Source organism: Furipterus horrens, unplaced genomic scaffold (genome assembly GCF_987537825.1).
Source record: "Furipterus horrens unplaced genomic scaffold, mFurHor1.1.pri manual_scaffold_7, whole genome shotgun sequence".
Lineage (NCBI taxonomy): Eukaryota > Metazoa > Chordata > Mammalia > Chiroptera > Furipteridae > Furipterus > Furipterus horrens.
The window spans coordinates 61,521,495-61,545,057 of NW_028327177.1; the positions used below are offsets into that span (position 1 = coordinate 61,521,495).

At 35.7% G+C, this 23,563-nt stretch overlaps 1 protein-coding gene across 1 annotated transcript in view; it reads left to right on the forward strand.

Annotated features, from left to right (window-relative positions):
* The window catches only part of ZFHX4 (zinc finger homeobox 4), a 182,095-nt gene that overhangs the window by 3,556 nt on the left and 154,976 nt on the right, over positions 1-23,563 (forward strand). The window contains 1 exon segment of the mRNA XM_090283751.1: positions 1-391. This exon segment is cut by the window's left edge and continues 112 nt beyond it. Coding sequence (XP_090139877.1) covers positions 1-391 — 391 coding nt within the window.

Sequence of the window (23,563 nt, forward strand, 5' to 3'; positions counted from 1 at the left end):
GAAGTTATTCCAGTGTGCTGTGTGCAACAAATTCACCTCTGACAGCTTGGAGGCCCTGAGCGTGCATGTGAGCAGTGAGCGCGCTCTCCCTGAAGAGGAGTGGAGGGCTGTAATTGGAGATATCTACCAGTGCAAGCTCTGTAACTACAACACTCAGCTCAAAGCCAACTTCCAGCTCCACTGCAAGACTGACAAACACATGCAGAAGTACCAGCTGGTGGCTCACATTAAAGAAGGGGGCAAAAGCAACGAGTGGAGGCTGAAGTGCATTGCCATTGGCAACCCAGTCCACTTGAAGTGTAACGCCTGTGACTACTACACCAACAGTGTGGATAAGTTACGTTTGCACACCACCAATCACAGGCACGAGGCTGCCCTGAAGCTCTACAAGGTAAGAGTGATATCCCTTTCTCTTGGCATAGAGGCAGGAAGGGAATTAACTGTTTCAGATCTTGGAGCACAAGTCTACAAATTAAGAAAAGAAAGAAAGAAAGAAAGAAAGAAAGAAAGAAAGAAAGAAAGAAAGAAAGAAAGAAAGAAAGAAAGAAAGAAAGAAAGAAAGACAAGGTACACAGTATCTGCCAAACATTACTACACATTATGTTGAAATCTAGAGAACTGGATAATTTATTTGAAAGACTGACCATATGTCCCTTTTACACCTATCTCAGTGGCATTGATGATTCTGGTTTCCCCCAAAGCAAGTAAGTTTTATGAGTGTTGTCATATGTAAAAGTATACTTTTAGACCTCTGTTATTAACTGATTTTTTAAAAATAGTATACCACTCATGGCTAAGTATGAATGGTTACAGGGAGCAGGAGAAAATAATAGTGCTACCTGGTGAATACATCATCTTTTGCTTGTTGAGAAACAAGGGCAATTCAAACTCCCTATTTCCTTTTTTTTCTTTCTTTTTCTTCTTTTCTTCCTTTCTTTCTTCCTTCCTTCCTTTCTTTCCTTCTTTCTTTCTTTCTTTCTTCCTTTCTTTCCTTTCTTTCTTTTTTTCCTGTTCCTAACAGTATTGAGTAAACGTACTCCCTTTCTGTCCCTTGGCATCAGTTGAAAGTCTTCTTAACTTAGTTGTTATTTTGCATGACTTTTCCCAGTTAGTAATATTTTTATCTCCCAATGGGTGTGGCAGGGATAAAAATGTTCATTCAATGGCAAATATACCTGTATCTCTACTGGTTAAAATAAATAAATGCAGGTGTAGTGAATACATGCATGTGATGAACACCATTGATTAAACAATTTATCTTAACTTTTTCTAAACATTGATTACTGGTTAATTTCTTTTTGGCAGTTGGTGTACTGGTCTGGCTTGATTTTCTTTGTTCATGTACCCATGTAACAGATTAATTTCTGTGATGAATAACTTGGTGACTTATTAAAAACTTTTGTCTAGAGGACATTAAAATTCAGGAAGTATTGCAAACCATTTGTCATTGTAACAGGCTCTAAATATGATTACAAAATCTATTTTGCAAGTGTTATCTCGATTTATACTAGAAATCAGTGATAACTATACTATCAGGAGTCAACCAACGATTATAATACTTATGGCTTTTTTTTCCCCCCTATGGCTTTTCTAATACTATTTCAAACTATAAACACATGACAAGAACAGCAGATTGTGGTTGTCTAGAGCACATGCAGGAATTATTTATTTGGGTTGGCCTGGTACTGCTTGTTTAGGTTGTTTCTTGAAGTTCAAATTTTAGATTGATGTACTGAGCCTAAAATCCTAAAGACTTGGTGGTAGAATTTGTAACATTGTTCTTGTGATGTTGGTGCTCTGTGGATCAATAATGAAAGCATTAGATTTGGGTTACATAGCTTGAGGGGAGTTCAGGCCTTAATGTGAGGTAGAAAACTTCTAAGTTGGTGGTATTGAAATATAATCTAATGAAGTAATTGTATTATAATTCATAGATTTTCAGCTGTCAACTTCTTTTCTTGATATCTGACCTATTGAAAATTTTAGAATTCCTAGGAGAAAAAAACAAACATTAAATTTTGTATAAATAATAGATCTCAATCCTGGGAGCGAGATAGAATATTCATGGACTGAGCAGCTCCTCTAACACTTTAAATTACCATGTGAAGAGAAGATATAAATGTACAAATTTTTCCTGTTTTAATAATCTCATGTGGGAAACTCAAGAAAAGTAAGGTGTTATTTTCTCATGAAAGGTTATTTAATCTAATTCGTAATTATTTAGATGTGTGTGTCCATGTGTGTATTAAGTTTATTCATTCAATCCACGAGTATGGATTGACAGCCCTCACTGTCTGCAGAGCAATTTGCTGGGTGCCAGAGTTAGTCTGGAAATCCCTTTGCAAGGAGAGTTGGATATTGTCTTTGAATGGATAACAACCCAATGAGATAAAGCCTTGTTTATACAGAGGGCTTTAAAGCAGAAAGAACTTTAGATCCCAGGACCAAAGGGTACATCTGTCCTCTCATCTTAAAAATGTTATTTCATGTAAAAAATGTTTTCCCCAACTCTTCTTTATTTGCCCATCTCTTAAACATCCAAGTTCCCTCATAGTGTAGTGTCTAAAAATGGTCAGCAAACAAACAAAAACACAGTTTGAGCAAACCTACCTTGAGTTGAAAGAAGATTGAACAGAGAAATAGTTGAGCTATGGCAACTTGGCATTGGGCAATTGAACTGCATTATCCTTCAGAGAGCATTCTTTATTTATATTAGTAACTATAACATTCCTCCAGAATAGCAGTGTGTTGAGAATACCATTTCTAAACTGAGTTACAAAAATGATGTGTAAGATAGAGAGAAGAATTTCGTGTGTGGTAATGAGGATTTAGCAACCTTGCTCAGCTTGTGTGAGCAAAATAAAATTGCTTACTAAGTAACATTAATTGCTTTTAAATGAGAACCCAACAAATTGGCTGGGGCCTGAAAACAACTATGGCTTGTAATTTGGCTAAAATAATAAAATTAGACTTAAAATAATTTCAGTTAATGTTTAGACAGTAATCTCCTATATAGAGTTTATTTTCATTAAGAGCTTAATTGATATCATTTTGTATCAGGAATTATTCAGACTTTAAGGGAAAGTGACAAGTAGTAGTTACAAGACAAATGCGGAGCTGTGAGAATTCAGGGTTTTTTTGTTATTGACAATGTATTGATGCACACACACTTTAAATGTGGTCATGTGTCAGTTTGATTTGAATAGACAACCTCTTGCTGTATTACCTATAAGAAGTATGTATCCTCATTCCAGTTTAAGAAGGTTAAAGGTTAAAGGTGAGCTTAAAAGCATCATCTGCCTAGCTGCTTAACTTTAAATTGATCAATTTAATGAAAATCTGTTTTACAGATGTTGTTTTAATGTATTTGGCAGGATTTAGGCAGCCTTAACATTAGACGTATGCTAGTAAAAATTATTTCTTTATTTGACCAGAACAACACCTTTCCTTTTATGTTTAAGGTAAAAGGCTTGTGGGTTATGATATTTTGGCAAAGAATCTAGAGGCAGAATGCGTTGATGATCTTTCCATATGGACTTAAAAAAAGAATACCTTTATGTCTATTGCTAATGATGGCTACAAAAATAAGCAAAGCTGTATTCATTTTTTGGCAGTGTTATTTTCCTGAGAACTTTTTTCAAAAAATTTTTCTTAAGAAAATCTTAGATCTTCAAGCAAAGTTTTCTTAAGTGCTATTTTGATTTTCCCCTAAAAATTTTCATAATGAAGCAAAATTGGTATGGTAATTTAAAACAATAAAATGAAACTGCAGCTTGCCCTTATTTTTCTCTTTTAATATGTGAAAGTGTATTTAAAGTGAGGTTAATACTAAATGCATAGGGAGTTAGTATTGCAAGGTAAAATGGGTGTGTATTTCTATCCATATCTTTATCTGTATATAAAGCAAAAACAGTGTTTCTTAACTAACCGCTTTATTAAATTTGATTACATTCTTTTAATGTTATGCCTTTGCATCCTCTACAAATTTTTGTCAGTTGATATTCATATAATGAGTCTTCAGTAAATATTTGCAGGATGAACAATGGACTAATGAATAAACTGGAGAATATTTCCAAGAAACCCCTTTAAAATGCATTGCAATTTGGTTTACCCCTTAAATGATCCCAAATGTTTTCAAAGAAGTTCAGTAAAAAGATATAATGAAAAACCACTTTGCCGTTCACATTCAAAGTGAGAAGAAACAAATAAGACTTGAGTGATATTTCTGATTTATAGTTTTGCTTGTTCTTGGGTCAGGATGGCCAAGACTTTCCCAGACAACTGATGGGACCACGACCATCTACTTGGGACTTTCAAGATCTGCATATCCACTGCTCTCAGGGTACAATATGTATTTTAAGTGAGGTGTTCACAGCTTTAATGGTTCAAAATCAAAAGCTGAATTACCCTAGCTATTTTTCTTCCTTCATCTGCTAGAAGTGATGCAGAATAGTCTGTCTGAATTCCATAGTGCCCTTTTCATATTTGGATTTCAAATTCACTCAGAGCAGTCAGTGAATCTCTTGTCTCCATGGTGAGCAGAGGAACACACATGGGACTGACTCCTAGGTAACTTTTAGTGTAACATTCCCCCAAGGAGTATCTTGGAGTTTTCTCATTATCCATGTTATGGATGAAAGAATCTGGATTAAAAACTAAAATTCAGAAGAGACTGCAAGGAGTCAGTTTAGCAAAAGTATGTGGAGAGGGAATAAAAAATGGAACAATTATCCTCACCTACATATTTTTTGCTTTTATTTCTTTTTTACTAGTAGGAAATAATAACCTGATTAGTTTGGAATTAACAAAGAATCACAAGGATTTTGTTTCAATAGGCTTGAATCCAACTTTGCAATTTAAAATCAAATATACCAGATATGTACCATTGCAATTATGGAACTGTTATTGTCCCAGTGTGATGGTAAAAGAGGTCAGGAGATTGTGTGGAACACATTTACATAAAAGTCATTGTGCAAAAGGAAATTGGAATATGTGTATATGTCTAAGAAACCAAACAGTTTTTACTCAATCTTAGTCTAGTCATTTATTTAGATGAAGAAAACTGTTTTCAGAGATAAACAAAAAGTTATACTTTTCTGTTGCTAAACATTAACCTGAATATGGAAAATTGTGCACTTTTTGTATTAGTTTCAGATTTATGTTCCTTTCAAAGTTGAAATGCAGTGTGAAATCCAATTCCAGTTGCAGGATTTATTTTAAAAAGTACTCACTGTTCAAGTTATTTTATTGTATTCTCATGTAAAAAGCTAAGACAGAGGATGGAAAAAGTTTCTGTAGTAGAACAATAAATGCTTGCATAATAAATATGTAGGATGGACAAATACACAGATCAAATACAGAGGAGCTGGTTAGCTAATAGTAACTAATAAATCACAGGTGTTCTCAGATTGCAATGTAATTGGCCAGCCCTATCTAATACGTCTACAGTACTTCTTTTTTTTAAGCTTGACATTTGCTGAAGCACAGCCAAGTGTTCTAACATAGTGACTCCAGCACAAATATGAACTTTCTCACTGCATTCACATGGCAAAAAATGTATTCCATTATATGCCAAACTCCTCTTTGTAATTCACTAGGAAAAAGTGATCCTACATTTTGTTTACCCAAATATTAGATAGATAGATAGATAGATAGATAGATAGATAGATAGCAATTCCTGGAAAGATTACTTTAGATCCTGCATTAGCAACATTTTACATCCATGTTAGGATAGAGAAATTGCTAACCAACTCAGACAAAATCTAAAGAGAGTGAAGTGTGTCACTAGAAGCCTCCTATTTTATTTCTGATGTGTCTTTCCTTAACTGGAGGGCTACTGTCAGGCTCATACTAGTGTTATTCTCTCTGGTTTTCTGAAATCCTTACTACTTTATCCCACCTAGACCTTCTCTCCATGGAAATACTCTGTGTTGCAAGATTACACATCTAGTTCCCCCAAGAACAGTAGCATTTCTGTAATTAAGGGGAAAGAAACCCTTTCACAAAAGCCAAGTAGTGCATCCAAAGCTGTAAATTACTTTCCAGTCTTTCTTAGGGTGCATTTTGTTTATAAGGAGCTGCTTCCTCTGGATGAATTCCTGGGTATGTGAGTGCAGTGCTTATGTCAGGATGAGCATTAGGGAGGACAATGCTTCACCCAATGAGCTTTTTTCTCCTTCCGAACACACACAGACGGACATACAGAAACACCCCCCCCCCATTTCATACTGCCCTTCACAACTGAAATGCAACAAAGAAATTGGCACTACCATTCCCCACATGTCAAGACCATGTCACCTTGTACTTGATGATTTATATTATGTTTCTATCTAACTCGTGCTCATTCTATAGCCTGTGAGTGTAGGTATGGTTTAACTAAAAGTAGTAAACTGCCTATGGGTCACCCACCCCAAGATTAGTTAGGTAATGTAGACCAAGGTGCTGTCTCATAATGAGCATGCCTTCCCTGTATGTTTCTTTGGCTTCAGTTTAGTTGTCCCTGTTATTGGAGCTTGTAGAAAATTGCTGAAGTATTCCAGTAGGTCTTGGGATTCCATGCGGTGTTGCAGCCAGAGTCATATGTTAGCCAGGCCTCACACTGCTGAAAGGGTCTTGGCCTGGGGTGGAGTGAGGAGGAGCTGGCATGTGCATAATGACCACATTCTGCTTCCAGAACATCTGGCCTGCCTGAGTTCTACTAGAAATGCTTTCCTAAGTTTGTTTGTGTCAGAGCCCATGCTCAGGCTGAGTTCAATTAGATGTGGAGATTTGTTCATTATTCAGATAATTCAAGCCTCAAAAGGCACTTTTCCCCAAATTATCAGTGTATTGCATGAAAGCTTATGATGATATGATTTATTCAAAAGAAGAACAACAATGTAGGCACAACCCCCTCTCACCCATAAGGTCTTCACAGATTCTGTAGCCTAGAGGAGTGTGATGTGGATATGGACACAAGGGTCAAGGCTTTGTTTGCAGAATACTCAAATGATACCCCAAGTTTTACTTCTAATAAATACAGAAGCATTCATTGAGCAGTTACTGTGTGCTAAGTTCTAAAATCTCATTGTGTATGGATGCTATGTCCCATTAATATGGTAGGATTTGACCCATCTTCTCTAAGGTGATGCTTCCTAACTCACTTGGTTCTTCTAACATGGCAGGGACATTAATCAAATCAGAGGCTGAATCCATATACTAGGCATCAAAACTTTGATGCTTTTTTCATCAGTGGTTGGTCTGCCAAAAGATTGAATGTGACTGCTCTCCTGGGTCACCAGTAGATGTTGAACATTGTCACTTATATATCTCAGCTTACTCTCACTGGCCTCCGTCATGGCAAGACTTCATTGATCAGTTTCAGACAGGCATTATGGTGGAAACGTGAGGAAAGGATAGAGCTTTTTATTAGTTGACACATGAATGTTGTTTTTCATGCATGAGGGTGATGCTGCTGATGCATTGCCTAGAAAATGAAGAAGAAAACCACTCAATCAAAAATGCAAAAGTGTCAGATTATAACTTCAGTCTATCCTCTTGTAGAACCAGGTGCTTCTTGGAGAATCTCTTGTAAATTCAGTTTACAACACTGTCAGCGAGAGTTCTACTTAAAGAACAATTATTATAACAACTTATTCTAGTATTATCCCAGGTAACAAATATTGTGTATGGTAACATTTAACTTTATTTGGTTTTGTAATTTTTTACTGATGTTTTCATTTTATTTTAAGGAATCCTACTTTTATAGCCTGACTGTAAGGCTTAAAATATTAAATGTGTATATGTAAATATAAAAGTGTATTGAGACCATAATCTCAAAAATTATTGATTCAGATTTTCCTAAAACCTTTCTTTTATTGGAAATATTAGATAGCATATTCATTTCTTTCTCCTTGTTGCTAAAGAAATAAATGTTAGGGTTATATTTCCCCTTTAAGCAGTTTTTAAAGAGTGGTATAGAAGAAGATTAGGGTTGAAGAATTCTTTGTACCTGAATATCTGCTGATAAAATTGGTGGAATGCAGGGCTGAGGCAGAAATAAATGAGCTATTGACAGGTTTGACTGTATTCCTTAACTATGATTGGGAAGGAAAGCTTTTAAAATTTTAAACATTGATTTTTTTTGGCTATGATTATGTGTCCTGTGTCAAGAAAAGCCTCATCAATAGCTACAGTTGGCTATTGACTATTTATATATGATGTATGAGATATCTGCAAGAATCTTACCGAAAATGTCCCTTCTTCTGATGCCACATAGTCTGTCAACAGTGAAGCCCTATTGATAATTGGCTTATCCATTTATTACCTTTTAAAATGGTGCTACTTTTTGAAGAGAGAACCTATAGGGACTACAATCATAATAAGCTAAACTTTTTGTGGGCATTATCTCATTTACTGTTCTAAACAACTGGATGTTGTTATTCCCATTTCAACATATGAGGACTGAGATTCAGAACAAACCACCTTGCTCAAGTTCTCACACATAGTAAGAACCTGGGCTGGAGTCCTAACTGTACACTCTTCTCAACCCTGCCCTTGCCTACAATCTGAGGCTCTGCTAATGAAACCACTTTTTGACATATTTAAGAAAAAAGGAAGACCAGGGAGTGGGAAAGGAAGAGGAAGACCAGGAGGTGCAGAGGCAAACATTTTGTATAGAACTTAATCATTTATTCCTCCAAGTTAGCAGATTCCCTTACAGATACTGCAGATGCAATGTAATCTAAGAGCTGGGTAGACAGGACTGCATACTTGACTGCATGCAATCAACTGGAATGATAAGCTTAGACTTGTTGAGCCATCTACAAGCCAGAAGGAAAATTGCTGACTAAAACTGTCACCTGAATATTCCTGTCACAACACAATTCTTTTCTTTAAAGGAACTTCCTTCCCTGGCATTTTTGGGTGTTTGCTTTATTAAATAGAAAGGACTAATAGAATATTTATCACTTCTGATGCCTCGGCTCTCCGTGCTGGCAAGTTAAACACCATTAGAAGCTGCATTAATTCATTCAGGTCACCAGAGTACTTCAGTAGTAATGTACTAAATGGTACCTAACTGACCTGAAAAGGGGAACATGCCTCCCTAAGCATTTAACTTACTACACAGAACAGCCAAGCACAGACTGTTCTCTGCCCAGAGCCTACTTGTCCTCTTCCCTTTTCCTGACATTCTTATAACTACTTGAGGAAGTCCTACTTACTTGCTAATTACTATAGAATTTTGTTTTGAATTATTATTAACTTTTATCTTTCACTTAACCTTGGGTCCATTTAGGTACCAGGTTCCAATGCACTTCCTTCTTCTCTTGTCTTAAAATTTTGCTAATGATTCCAACAAAGACCCCCAAATCTTGTTAGAACTGTTTACACTGACTGAACTTCAAGATGCATGGGGAAATCTTGCCTTCCAGGGTCTGGCTACCCAATCCTGCAAAAATCACCCATTGTTGCCATTGCTGCAATTGGCTACACTCACGAATGAAAACTTTTTCTTTTTTATTGAAAAGTAAGAATAGTCTGACTTTTGAAATGACAGGACTGTGCTCAGTAGAGAAGCTCCCAAACCTGTAGCTGGAGTGTGTAAGGCATGCAAAAACATTGTGGTAATTATAGCGTGCAGTGGTTTTCAAAAACTTTAAATCTTCCTAAATATTCACTTGGTAGGCCTGAGAACAACACTAGCATATGTCCTCAGGGCCTAAAATCATTCATTGTTCAATTGTGGGAAATCAGGTAGCAAGTCTAATTGTCATAACCTCTGAAAGAGAGTCAGTTTACATGGTCTCTCCCTTAAACTTTACATATAGTCAGCACCTGGCACTGAGGGACAGAGTAGGTAACATCAGACCTGAGAGACAGGGGCAAATGATCCCTAGTTTTTACACCAAATAAATAATGTTGTTCTATGAAATAAGATTAACATGGGAAAATGGGAATTATAGGAACACCAGAATGTACTTTCAGAAGTTACTTTATTGGGTAAACTGATATAGTGCAGTACTTTAGAAGGGAGCAGACTCTCTACTATATGAGACTATCATGACTTTTTTACAGAGGCTGCACAATGTCCTTTGACAATAATTTGGCTAAAAACAAGTTCTGGGTTTTTTTGTTTTTGTTTATTATAATTTTATTAGCAGATTAAGTAATTTTAAAAATACATTTGAATGGAACTATTGTACCAAGTTTTTACATGATGAGTTTTCCTTGAGAAGTTACTCCCCAGTCTCATAACCAAATCCCTTAAAAATAGGTCTAAGAGGAATTCAGAGTAAAACAGTCTTTGGCTCTCTTAATTCTTTAAGAGAATTAAAATGGTTTTTATGAAGAATTAGTTTTAGAGTATTAATTCTTAACACAGAAATAGAATTAGCATTTTTAAATCATAAATGCAAAATATCTTCCTAATTGCTTAATTTTGTCAACATTTATTTAGGTTTATGTTTCAAAAGAGACTCTCAGGTATAATATTTACTTATAAGTTCCTATAACATGTACTAGGTTATTTTATTCCTTCTTGTAGAACTTGGTAACTTATTGGAAAACCATTGATACAGAAGTACATTGAAATTAATGTTCCCTTTTTTTGTATACTAATACTTATCCAAAAAGTGAACAATTTAATTCTTTGTCAACTCGTGAGGAGACTGTGGATCTATTAGGTCCTGTGTGTTAGGTGATTAAAAAGGCAGAACGACAGTATCCCAGTGATGTTTTCAGTATTCATCCAGGGAGACCTACTTATACTTATTTTGCCCAAACCCTAGAGCAAATTGTGTGTGGTGGCGGCGGTGGTGGTGGTGGTGGTGCTGTGTGTGTGTGTGTGTGTGTGTGTGTGTGTGTGTGAGAGAGAGAGAGAGAGAGAGAGAGAGAGAGAGAGAGAGAGAGAGAAAGGAGAAAATATAGTATGAAGACTTATTTTTAAAAACTGATGAAGATTATGAGTTAATCATTAATTCCACTTACTTTGTTTTAATGTAGATCACAGAAATCTCTTCTTGCATGCTGTAAGTGTTCTCAATCCCTAGAGATAATAAACCTTTGATGATGTTGTGCAAGACTCGTCAACAAGCACTGAAATCAGTTCTGAACGTACACATGACTAATCAAAGGCTCAGGGAACAGGATATGATTTGGTAAAAGTGACAACTTCTCCAAAAAGCAAATGGCCTCAGTCATTGTGGGAGCATATTAAGCCTTTTCCCCCTAAGAAAAAACAGGTCCTGATCCCACCATTGGAGCAGGTTTTTTATTTGTTTTTTTTTTTCCTCAAATGCCTCAGCACTGAGTCTTTTTGAAAGTATCCTTAAAAGCCAAGATTTTCTCAAATTAATGTCTACCTAATTAGTACTCTATTCTCTTCTTTGTCTGAAAGTCACAACAGATACCATAAGACACTTAGACTCAGAAGGAGCCTTAAAATTTAGGGAATTAGATATCAGAACAAGTATCTTCTTAATGTGATCAATTGTCAAGATGTTCATAGAGGGAAAATGATGGAATAAGTCAGCAATCTCAGTAATTAAATGTGAAATTATATATGACATTGAGACTAAAAGTTTCAAGAAATCAGTTGTAAATAATAAAGAAATTAAAGATATGCTACCACATCTACCATGTGGACAGTGCAGTGAATGTTGAAGCCATTGTCTTCTGTCTACCTGCTGCTGCTTTATTTTTTATTTGCAGTAATTTTATTGAGATATAATTTATGCAGCATGCAAGCCACCCATTTAGGTATACAACTAAATGTCTTTTTTTAATATTCACAGTAGTACACAACCATTACCACAATCAATTTTAAAACCTCTTCAACATTCCAAAGAAGAAAAAATATCCTGTATCATTAAGCCCACCTCCTCACCTTACTAATCCCAACCCAGACAACTACTAATTATCTCTGTCTCTTTACATTTGCTTATTCTGGAAATTTCATATAAATGGAATCATACCTTATGTGGTCATTTGTGACTGGCTTCTTTCACTTAGTGTAATGTTTTCAAGATTCATTTATAATTGTCACATGTACAGTAATTCATACCTTTTTCTTAGAGAATTTCCATTGTATGGATAAACTACATTTTATTTATCCTCTCATCAACTGACAGGCATTGGAGTTGTTTCCACTTTTTGATTCTTTTTTATTTTATTTTAAATAATTTATTTGTTTGTTTGTTTGTTTGTTTATTCATTTTTAGAGAGAGGGGAAAGGAGAAAGAGAGGGAGAGAAACATCACTGTGTGGTTGCCTCTCACTCGCGCCCCTAACTGGGGACCTGACGTGCAACCTAGTCATGAGCCCTGACTGGGAATTGAACCAGCGACACTTCGTTCGCAGGCCGATGCTCAATCCACTTTTTGATTCTTATAAATAATGATGCTATGAACATTTGTGGACAAATTTTTTTGTAGATATAGTTTCATTTCTTTTGGGTATACTAAACCTAGGCATGGAATTCCTGAATTGGCAATCACTAATATTAACTGAATGTTCATTACTGTCAGTCAATTCTTATTTAGTCCTGCATCAGATTCTCTTCCTTTTTCTTTAAAGAAAATTACAAAATTTTATTACTCTCACATTGCTCTTTATTAATCTCCTCTTCACTTTGGCTACAAGTTCAGTGATAAAATTAATGGTACTAACATTTATTGAGCAGTTGCTAAATGGCAGATAATCTTCTAAGTTCTTTAAATGTAGTAACATTTAATTCTAAGAACAATCCTATTTGGTAGGCACTATCATCATACCCATTTTGGAGATGGGGAAATTAAGGCAATGAAAGCTTATTTAATTTATTCACAGTCACCTAGCTGGTAACAGTGACAACTGAGTCAGGATTGAACTCAAATGGACTGGTTCCAGTACCCATATTCTTAACAGGGACACTGTCACAGTGAAGTTACTGCATTGGGAAGGGAAACTTGGAAAGGAATGTCTTGTTTGTGGCAGAAGGGAATGGAAATAAGAGTGTAGCTATACTAGTTGACCTTTGAGAAGCACACATATTCCATGAGAGAGGAAGAAACAGGGAATGATGAGATAGATAGAGATTTAAAGTCTTTGAGAGGGAATAGGGTTGGATAGCAAATTAGAAAAGAATCACTAATAACAGTGTGTAGGCTTTAATTCTTTTTTATGTCAGAATATAAATCATTTATTTGATTCATGCCATGTTTTTTGAAAAATAACTATGTGCTGAATTTGTAGGAATGGAAAATTGATATATTTTGTAAAAAATTTACTGAAACACATTTTGTTCTATTAATACATAAATAAATGCTCATCTGTCCTCATTTGTTACAAAGGTACTGAGCTGAACGCCATGGTGAGAAAGTCAGACACAAAGAGAAGATGAGGCAATTCCCATCCTCATGGAACTCACCAGTTTTTAGAAGAAAATATCTAATATTCTCTATCTGTGCTTTATTTTTTCTTGTGAATTGTCCCTTTTAATAGCTTTTCTGAATTCCAGAAACTTGTAAGGATATTGTTAGTACTTTATATAATACTTTTTGGCAATATTTACTACTTTGTGACATCTAGAAAGTTAATATTTAGATTTCCTGTGGTATTTCAGAAAAAAATTAGATTTCTGCTTTGCAAAACTTTGATAAAGAGTGTGCTTATTGTCTCCACACCTATAAAGATGTCCCATTGTTGAAAAATAATGTACAGTCATGATATACCTAATTTGAGTCTTCTCTTTCTTTTGCCTCTTCCTCCCCACCTATGTGATGTTTGTGAGAATGATTTTTATGTTTTCATAATGGTAATGATATTAACAAACTGAAATATTACTTGATGCTTTTTTGGCTAACCAGAAGAATAATTTTCTTGTTGTAGGTATAAACATAAATGTATCTATTTCTAATATCTGATCTCATTAATCATTGATAAAATAGTCTTAATGTTTTATCTAAAGCTATTTCAGGCATCATCCTTTTTTATTCCAATAGTTATAAATGTTCCTTGAAGTTTTCAATTTCTAGAGACTTATACATCTGCACAGAGCCTACTGACATGGGTAGGGCGAGGTCAGCAGTTGGGCTGCCAGTCTTCCTATGTTTAGAACATAGCAATGTGTACTTTCTTCTTTCTGTTTTGCTATCAAAAATAATTTACAGGGGAATTATACAAGAAAACATGATAAGCTTCCATATTATCTGATGCTAAAAGATTCTCCGGAGCTGCTTTCTTGATTCTGAAACACAGCGAAACTCAAAGATTGTCTAGTTCAGCACTTTTATGTCTTTGAACGCTGAGGAGCTTAGTAAGCATTGACGAGGTGGGTATCACATTTTGATACCCTCTCATTATTAATATGTTGGGGGTGGAATGTGGTGGGAGGGTGTGGATGATGTCTCAGAGAAAGGCAGAGAAAGATATACCCATCTATCTCCCTCTTTCTTTGTAACTCAAGAGAAATTTAAAAGAAGAGTTCCACATTTTCTGTCATAAAGTGTGCCATGGACTTTGTCACTCTTTATGTGTCTTTTGGTAAGCATTTTTGTGCCTCAGTTAACTTATTAGTAAGTGAAGAAAAAAAATGAAACACCCCACTGAGTTCTGTAGATCTTAACTAAGGTACAAAAATAACTTTGAAAAAACTATTCTGAAGTTTTTCTTATATTTGGAATATATTACTGGAGTCTTGTCAGCACATCTACTCAGTTGGCATTGCTTTCCATACTTAGAGATAAATTCTGCTTTTCTTATTGTTTAGAACACACTCTCATTTTTAATTTCTATAAGTGCATGTGGTTACTCTGTTATATCTAGGACTTGTCATGGCTGAAAAGCCCTTCTTAACCTTCTCTCTCCAATTGAAATTTGCTTTGAACAGGAATATAGATAAACTCGTCAAATTAAACAAGAGTAAATAGAGCTCATAGAAAATAAATATTTGTGTATCCTTCATGTGTTTTAACTTTAATACGCATTCTTTCTTAGAAGTTTGCCCACAGAAAAGAAATTGTGTATTACACCTTTAAATTCCAGTTTTCAAGTCTGCCAGGTGTGAATTTGCAAATGAGTAATAGTAAGTGGAGCTCACAGTTGAAAAATTAAGGTTTAAAGTTTCTGTGCCTGGTATTAACTTTATTTTTGTGTTTTGGCTGATACCACAATTTTTTCATCTATGAAATGGGTTCTGAGTTACTATTATGATTAGAAAATGAGGATTAACTTAACAGTCTTTGAGATCTGGTCTAAACATAATCACTTACTGGTTCTCAGAGCTGAATTTATTCTATTACCAAGTATCTCATCTTAAATTGCTGTTGTAGCTACACATATATCAGGTTGCTGGTTTTCCACTTATTGTTTTTAATTTGCAAATATATGCTTACATAGTTTTCTTATAAACAAGAACAAAGGTAATAATAGAACTACATTTCTTCATCTCCTATGTTTTATGTATTTACTTGACTAATCATTTTCACTTGTTCATTTATCAAGAGCTGATTCTACCAGGCCCTGTGCTAGGGAATAAGGATAGAGCAGCAAATAAGTAAGACACTGGCCTAGTTCTGGCAGAGCTTATAGTTTAGTGGAGGAGAAAAGCATTAAGTACATAATCGCATATTAGGCAGACAGTTAGTTATTGCTATTGTAAACAAATAATGTAAGCACTTTTTAAAAATCTGGAGTACATATTTGTGTCATTAGTAGAGAGGTACTTGTGTAAGTCCAAGTCTTCCTCTAATTTTGGGAGAAAGTGAAGAATTTTAATGAGACCCTGTATTGGGGTATCTAGAAGCGTAGCCAGGGCTGAACTGCATTGACTTCACTAGATAATGGCTATTATATAGAAAAGGCATTTACCACTGAGATCTTATCACAATGCAAGCACTTTCAAACTTTTTGGAGTCATGAAATATCTATGGTAAAAGGCATTCTAGAAATGGTTGCATGTCTGTCCAGGTCAGAGATTTGCATGGAAGATAATATGGAAGGCTGGATGAGATGAAGTTGACCATTGACAACATACTGGTTCCAAGGCCACAGCTTCTGGGGAACATCCAGGAATCTTGACATTTAAAAAAATGATCCTGACAATCAGCCAGGTTTGGGGGTCACTGGACTAGAAGATTTTGAAGGTCACTATAAAGACTCCATGAGAAGTTAGATAGTGAGTATGGGGGTTTTACTAAGCTTGGCTCTATTAGAGTCTGTTCCTCCCATGTTCAGAGAGAGAAATTGTGTCTTCTGTTGTTCTCTGTGAGTCCTCTTCTTTCACAAACTAGGACTTTGCTTGGGTTGCTGGTGCAGCATACCTTGTCCACAGAAGTCACAGAAGGCATTGTCTTCTGTCTTACTTATTGTTTTGCTTCTAAGGACAAGAGTCTCACATGTTCTGATGTATACACACACACACACACACACACACACACACACAAAGACCTATTACATAGGAAAAATGGTAAACTTTTATAAAGAAACTTTTATACAGCTATTCATTTGTTGAAGGTCTGTTCCTTCAGTCAAATGTTGGGCCAAGAAATTACTTTCTGATTCCAGAAGTCAGTTAAAAAAATATCTAAGGCCCTTTGATAGAATTTTTCAGAAATATGTTTTTTGGTCAATTTTGTCAATTTTTGGAATCGTGTTTTGCCTCATCCTAGTTGCAGACATCCACTCTCCTTGTACACAGATATCCCCAGGCATAGTCTATTTTCTGAACAGGAGTCTTATATGTCTTGGAGAGCTCCTTTCCACATGCCCGATGGGTTGTATGCTCATTCGTAGCACACTGTAATGATTTTGCAATTTTTCATTTTCTTGCTATTCTAGGATGGCAGATTCTGAGGCTTGTTTTTGGAATTTTACTTCATAACAGCATATTCTCATTCTCTCTCTCTCTCATCTCTATCTCCATATATATGAACATAAATGTGTGTGTGTGAATATCTCTTGGTACTGTTTATGAAAGAGAATTGTGTTTTGTACAGTCTATAATTTGACAATTTTCTTTTAATGATCTCTCATACTCTTCTTTTCTCCAGAGTATAACATATAGTACAGATGCACTGGCAGCCACAGTGACAACCAATGCTAAAAAAGAAGCAAATAAATATGATGCCTAAGTTCATGAATAACAGAATCTACCATCTCATAACACCTTATATTTTAACCACTTGCGAGTTAAAAATTGGATCTTCATCTAGTTCATACTCAAATACCATTTTTCTAGATCAACTTGAAATAATCAATTCTGTACTGACTCCAAGAGCTACGTTATTTTTTTTTTTAATTGTTTTTCTCTTACAGTTATCCCATTTTTTCCTCTATTGCTCTCCCTTGCTCTGCCCACCTCCCCTCTCTCCCATGGTCAGTCCCATTTAGTTGTCTATGTCTATAGGTCATTTATACTAGTTCCTTAACTAGACCCTCCCCTTTCTTTCTCCCCTTTTTCTCCTCCCACCTCCCCAAGAACTACATTTTAAAATGTGGATCTACTATAAAATGCCAATGCCAGACTGTAGGAGACCCACGGGCATTACAGCCTGTGTTCTACTAAAGACCCAAACTAAACAATGCCTCTCCCCACAGTCTGTAAGAGTCAGACTAATAAAATAATGAGGTGGGTTGGTTAAATAAATAAAACCATTTATTTCAAGGTTTTGCTAATAATTTGATTGGCTTGATCAGATATGAACCCAGCTGATACATATAGATGAGTTCTGGAAGGGAGTTTCTGAGTTTCCTGATCTCCTGGGATGAGGCTTGGGCATTTGGGGTAGGGAAAAGGTTCAGTGAGCACACACAAGTATCCTATTAACCTTTTGAGGTTTGTACTTAAGTAAAAGACATAGTACAGTATTGTATATTTGTGTGACCTAAAGCATTTTGCTCTGCTATGACAGGTCATTCTCCTGCATAAATGCAAGGACATTTCATAGTCATAATCTGTTAATACCAGTTTGCAGTGTCACAAATTAAAGCATTAGTAGGTTTGTGCTGTTTGAGGAAGCAAGTGATATAAAATACTATGGGGTGAAAGATGGGGACAGTTTATGGCGGTATAATTTTACTGCCAGTGCCTGAAGCCTTAGAATGTACCTTCACTGAAAGCTTTAATGACTAGTTCATTATGCAAAAAAATACCATTATAATACATAAACCCAGATACATTTTCAAAGAAAAATGGTTTGGTGATTAGCAGACAAAAAAAATTTTTTTTCAAAACAAAAAAGAAAGATTTTACTGCTTTTTTACAATGTATGTTTGAAATGCAGACCAAAATTCTTCCCAGAATTTAAAGAGGGGCATTTTCCACCTCTGTACTAAAAAAATTAGTGATGATTTTTAAAGTATATTTTTATAGGAAATACTGATACTCCCATGGCAGAAATTTTGGCCAAATTATGACTGTTGATATTACCATGAACAACAACAACATCTAAGTCTTCTATCAGGAGGCCTGCAACCAGAGAACATGGAAATGATTGTGTAAATTATAGAAGGAATATCAAATTAAATTCTCTCTTTAATCTTAGTAGTGATTTGAGAGAGTAATGTACTGTAGTACTGTAGTACATTTTGTATTTGCCTAGGCATTTAAATGATTTTCCTTATTTCCCCCTTTTTAGCCTAGATAATGGATATATTCTGAGAGAAAGTTTTGGAAAATAACAATTATAAAGAATGAAAACCAAGGGTTAAAATTATATGCACATCGAACTACAATGAGGGTATTAAAAACATTTCATCCCACTTGTAAAATATCTTCCATGACTATGAAAGGGCAATATTTTTTCAATTATATCTGGTTTAGTCTGTAAATGGATTACTGTATAAGAATTCATATAAAGCAAAGAGTCCAAAAATAACTGAAAGTGTAAGGACAGATAAGTTGAACATATAAAGGCCCTGAGCAAACTTCTCTCACTAGCATTCACAGAACAGAAAAAAAAAAATCTTAATCTCCTGCTCAGGAGCAGGTGAGCAATTTAACCCTTAGCATCATGTGACTGTTTATTGACCGGGAATGCCTTCTGCATAATTTCTAGCTCAATTCTCCAGTGTCTGGAAGATTATGTTTTGTCTCTCCCCAATATTAATAACCAGATTTGATCTTAGGAACATCCAAGGTCAGGTGGACTGGTCAGGTCAGCCTGTTTGTCTGTGTGCATGAACTGTGACATCTATTCAAAGTGACAGGTACAGGATGGTGTGGTGAGAAAAGGGTGTTAACCTTCAGAACACCCAAAGGAGCCTCTTCCTGCTGGGAACAAAGAGACCTAGGGTCTGCGGCCGCCTTCCCTGCCACCCCCATGCTTATGATATTTTCACAAATGCTGTATTGTTGAAGGAATGCATTTCAAAATAGGTAAATGATCTAAATCATCTCAATAAAAACAATACATACAGTATGGCCAAAAGTAGATTTACATTTGTGAGTAGCAAAACAGTTTATTCTTGTGTGATTATTTACTTTAAACCAACTTGGCCCCACCCTATATTTGCATTATTATTTCAAACTTTTATTTGGATTTAACAGTCGTTTGTGTGGATTGATTTTGCATGGCTTTTCCTTTCTTTGGGTAAATGACTCAGCTGCAGTGGAGTGTGGGATCATTATTCCTGAAATGCCCCAGATTCACAAGTAAATAGTACAGAAGCTCTATTGTATGGGGTTAAGCATATTTTAGAAACCATATAAGCACTTTTGAAGCTCCAGAATTTGTAGGTGTCTACTATAAAACTTATCAAATGAACTCATTAAAAAATTCTTGCCTCTTTCTAGTAAAAATTCCTAAGAATCTATCTGGTTCCTAATTGATTTTCTAAGTCAGTTGTTCATTGAATAGATAAGTAGTGCCTGTGATATTTGATTACAGAGCAAGGCACCCATTTAACCTTCTGTTCTTTCATGGCCAGGATTTCAAGTACAATAGAACGTTCCTCCCTGAGGCTCAGCAGGATTAGACAGCCAGCAGTAATCCCTGATATGATGAAATAGACCTGATAGAACTTCACCTCTCTTGTTTAGGATTATGCTCATAAATTCAGCTCACCCACCAGCATTAACCCCTTAGGGACTTGGGCTGGGGTACTTTTATCAGAAAAAGCTGTCAATGAGCAGAAACCTATTAATAAAGTCTAAGCAGTTACACCATATTTCTTGAGCAAAGTATTAGAATAATTTGGAAATGAGAACAGATGTGTGTACTCTTAAGTATTTCCCCCCAAAATTTTCATCTTAAAATATCTGTTTCTCAAGATTTATATTAATTTATCTTCTTAAATATAATTTATTTTAAAAAATTTATGGAAAGTTCTGGTTTGTGTAATAGCTTTCCCACCATGGTCACAGTTAAATCATCTTGTGGAGGGGAAGAATGGATGATTTCATATAACAGAGGACCTTGATAGTCTAGGTTAACTGGAACCAAGGCAAATATGAAAATCCCTAAAGCTCATTTTAGCAAGAGGTTTCCACTCTCTTCGTTTTCCTTTCATTAGAGCAAATTCCATAGGTTTGAGTTTAATTTTCTCTCTTTGCCCTCTGGGGGTTATGAAAATGAGCTGAGAAATGGCCAAAAGGAAGGAAATCAGTGGGTGAAAAAGAACTAGTAAAAGGTATAGTTAATTCACAAATTAGAAAGTCAGGCCTCTGTTAATCAAGAGATGAAAGGAAGAGCCAGCAGTCAATCAATGCAGGTGGCAGTATCGGCCTTTATCATGTTTTTTTAATAATTTGCATTGAATTTTGCTCCTGACACTATTAGACCATCAAAATGAGTCCCTTGCAAAGTCAGATTTGAAATGGGTTATTAGTGACAATGAACACAGTCCGAGAGAGTCTCCCAATAGTTGTGGAAGTGATTAACCTGACTCATGTAGGTCTTTTTGTGTTGACTCTTTAAATATTCATGTTTACAACTAGTCCTATTAATTATTGAAATAAACGATGCTGGTTTTGATGATTAGATGATTTCTCACCAAGTTCACAGGTATTAGAAAAATTTAAGTTTTATTTAACCTCCAAGTACTGTTGTGATGATGAATATGACCTCAATGCCTAAGGTAATATTTCAAGATCAGAGATAATGTAATGTAAGGTGAAAGATAATGTAATGCTAAAGCATTGGTTCATCCACCTTCTTTCATGAAATTGCTTTTGCTAGTGGTTCTTAAAGGGTTTGATTAGAGAAAACATTTGTTTTTACTTAAACATTTTCATAGAATGAATGCAATCACAACAAAAAAATAACTGTGAAGAATTTTTGGAAGCATTTTCTGTCCTTTACCACATTGCCCATCCTATAGATTTGATGATAGCCAATGTCAAGATTACAAGGGGAGAAATACGGTGCATACCTTGTGCTTTGAAGCTTAGTCTTTTATAAAATCTTAAATAAATCCAGTCAGTAAATGAATAAGATTAAAACTTAATGGTTCTGCTTTAATGATACTTTGTTTTTGTCTGGCCGGGAGTGGAGAGATGCTGTGAAATGAGGAGGTGTGACTGGACATGATTCTTGCCAATCGTTAATTAATAATCTTCCCTTTTACTTACTCTTTATACAAAATATCTAATTTTCATGGTTTTAGAGAGCAAAGATGATTTGTGTTGTTCAATGAAGGTGACATATTATTCCAATTAATTGGAAAAATGCTTCCATGGGATAGATGACTTTAGGATGGGGCCCCTTTGACTCTGTCTCTGACAGCGGTCCTTGAATTGCCCTTTTCTCCTGACATGCTTTTACATATGCTGTTGCTAAGATCCCAGTTCTTTGTTCTATGTTATAAAATTCTATTGCATCAGCATGAACAAAACAGAAATATTATAGATGTGAACCTTTCACCCTAAAAGACATATAACAGATTGAAAAGCTCCAGACCTGGGTAACAAGAATGCTTGCAGCCAGCATAGATGGCTTTACAGATGACTAAAAGCTGGTATTAATAAATCTCAAAAGAAGAGGAATAGGAGCAGAATTTACTGAAGTCTATGGACTAATAAAGGGACATGGAACATGTGCCTTTCTGTACTGCGTGTCAGAAAGAACTAGAAATCCTTTCATGTAACTGAGAGAAAACAAATTTCAAAATGACAGAGAGGAGGACTTGGAGTGTATTTGTTTTTCTGTTTGCTAATCAAAAGTAATTCACCTCTGGAATAATTGAGTTAGAAGATTATGGAAAAACTAATTCATTTTGGAATCGTAAGGACAAGGGAGACCTTGAGGAGTCTCCTCCTAGGCAGACAGACAGTATGAAAACCATCCCCCAAAGAAGTCCATATGTATTATTTTTAAAGAGAGAGAACTCATTTAGGTGTGGCCAATGGAATGCTTTGTGACCACAGGAACAAACAGATAATGAGTGAAGAGTTAAAAACTCTGAAGCAAACTCATTGACTCTGCAAACTTGTTATATATAATATCTGTTGCAAAAATTCTTAACTTTTTTGGAAAAGAATTTTGCCTCAATAGCATACTTTAAGCCACTTCTTAAGATACCCTGGAGTGTGCAAACTGAATTAATGGATGGTCTTTGACTGTGGATGAAAAGAGATAGACACGAATAACTAATACACCATATAAAAATCTCTTACATTTTGAATCACTACTTAACTAAAATTCTATGTTCACTGTATTGTTCAGTCCTCATTACAGGCCAATGAAATAACTGCAGTTATCAATGCAATTGTACAGATTAGGAAATGGGCCATAGCAAGGCCAGGTGTCTTACCCAGGGTCCTACATATAATTCAGAAGCTGGGATATGAACCCAGACTTGTCTTACTGGAGGCTGTGCTTTCAATCATTGTTCTTGACTGCTAAGCTTCTTGGAAGGCTGACATTATTCAATCTGGGGTCTGTGGATCCCTAGGGCATTCATAGGTGAGCTTCGGAAAGGTATGGAGGGTGAATCTCCTGCAAAAAGTATGCATTTCCCCTCTGAGGGGTGTGTTCATACCTCTTATAAGATTCTCAGACCCTATAAATTTAAGAACAAGCATCTTGGAGAGTGGACATGAAGAGCTACAATGTGGTAAGAACTTTGGCAAGCGGAGGAGAGTATGGCTCACTGGGCAGACAGGAAGAAGGCAGTGATTGGATGGAGCCTTGCAGGATTTGGGTGGGTGAATGTCCAGTTTGGAGGTAGGGAGAGGGGAAGAAACGCATCCTCTGAGTCAGAAAAGAGTTGTTTGTTTCCTCCTCGAGATACAACTAAGCTACTACTATTGAGACACCTTTTCAGCAATGGGAGACTGATGCAGATGCCAGTAAAAGCAGCACATGTCCAGCAAGTCCATGGGTTTGAGTGACCGGGGCCGCTGCCCTAATTTCTATCCCATTGTGTCTCTGATCTGTAGATGTCAGCAAACATTTCATTTCAAATATAATTGAAAGAATCCTGAGTTTCAAAAGTAAGTCTATTGTTTTGCATTTTCCATATCAGTGAAATAAAACAATGCTCTCTCACTATATAACCAAATTAGTATCAATATGTATTTCTGAATCTGAGGAAAGAATGCTGACCACACCAGAATTACTAATTTTAGCTGGCATCCTTCAAATGGAATATGAGAACTAGTTTT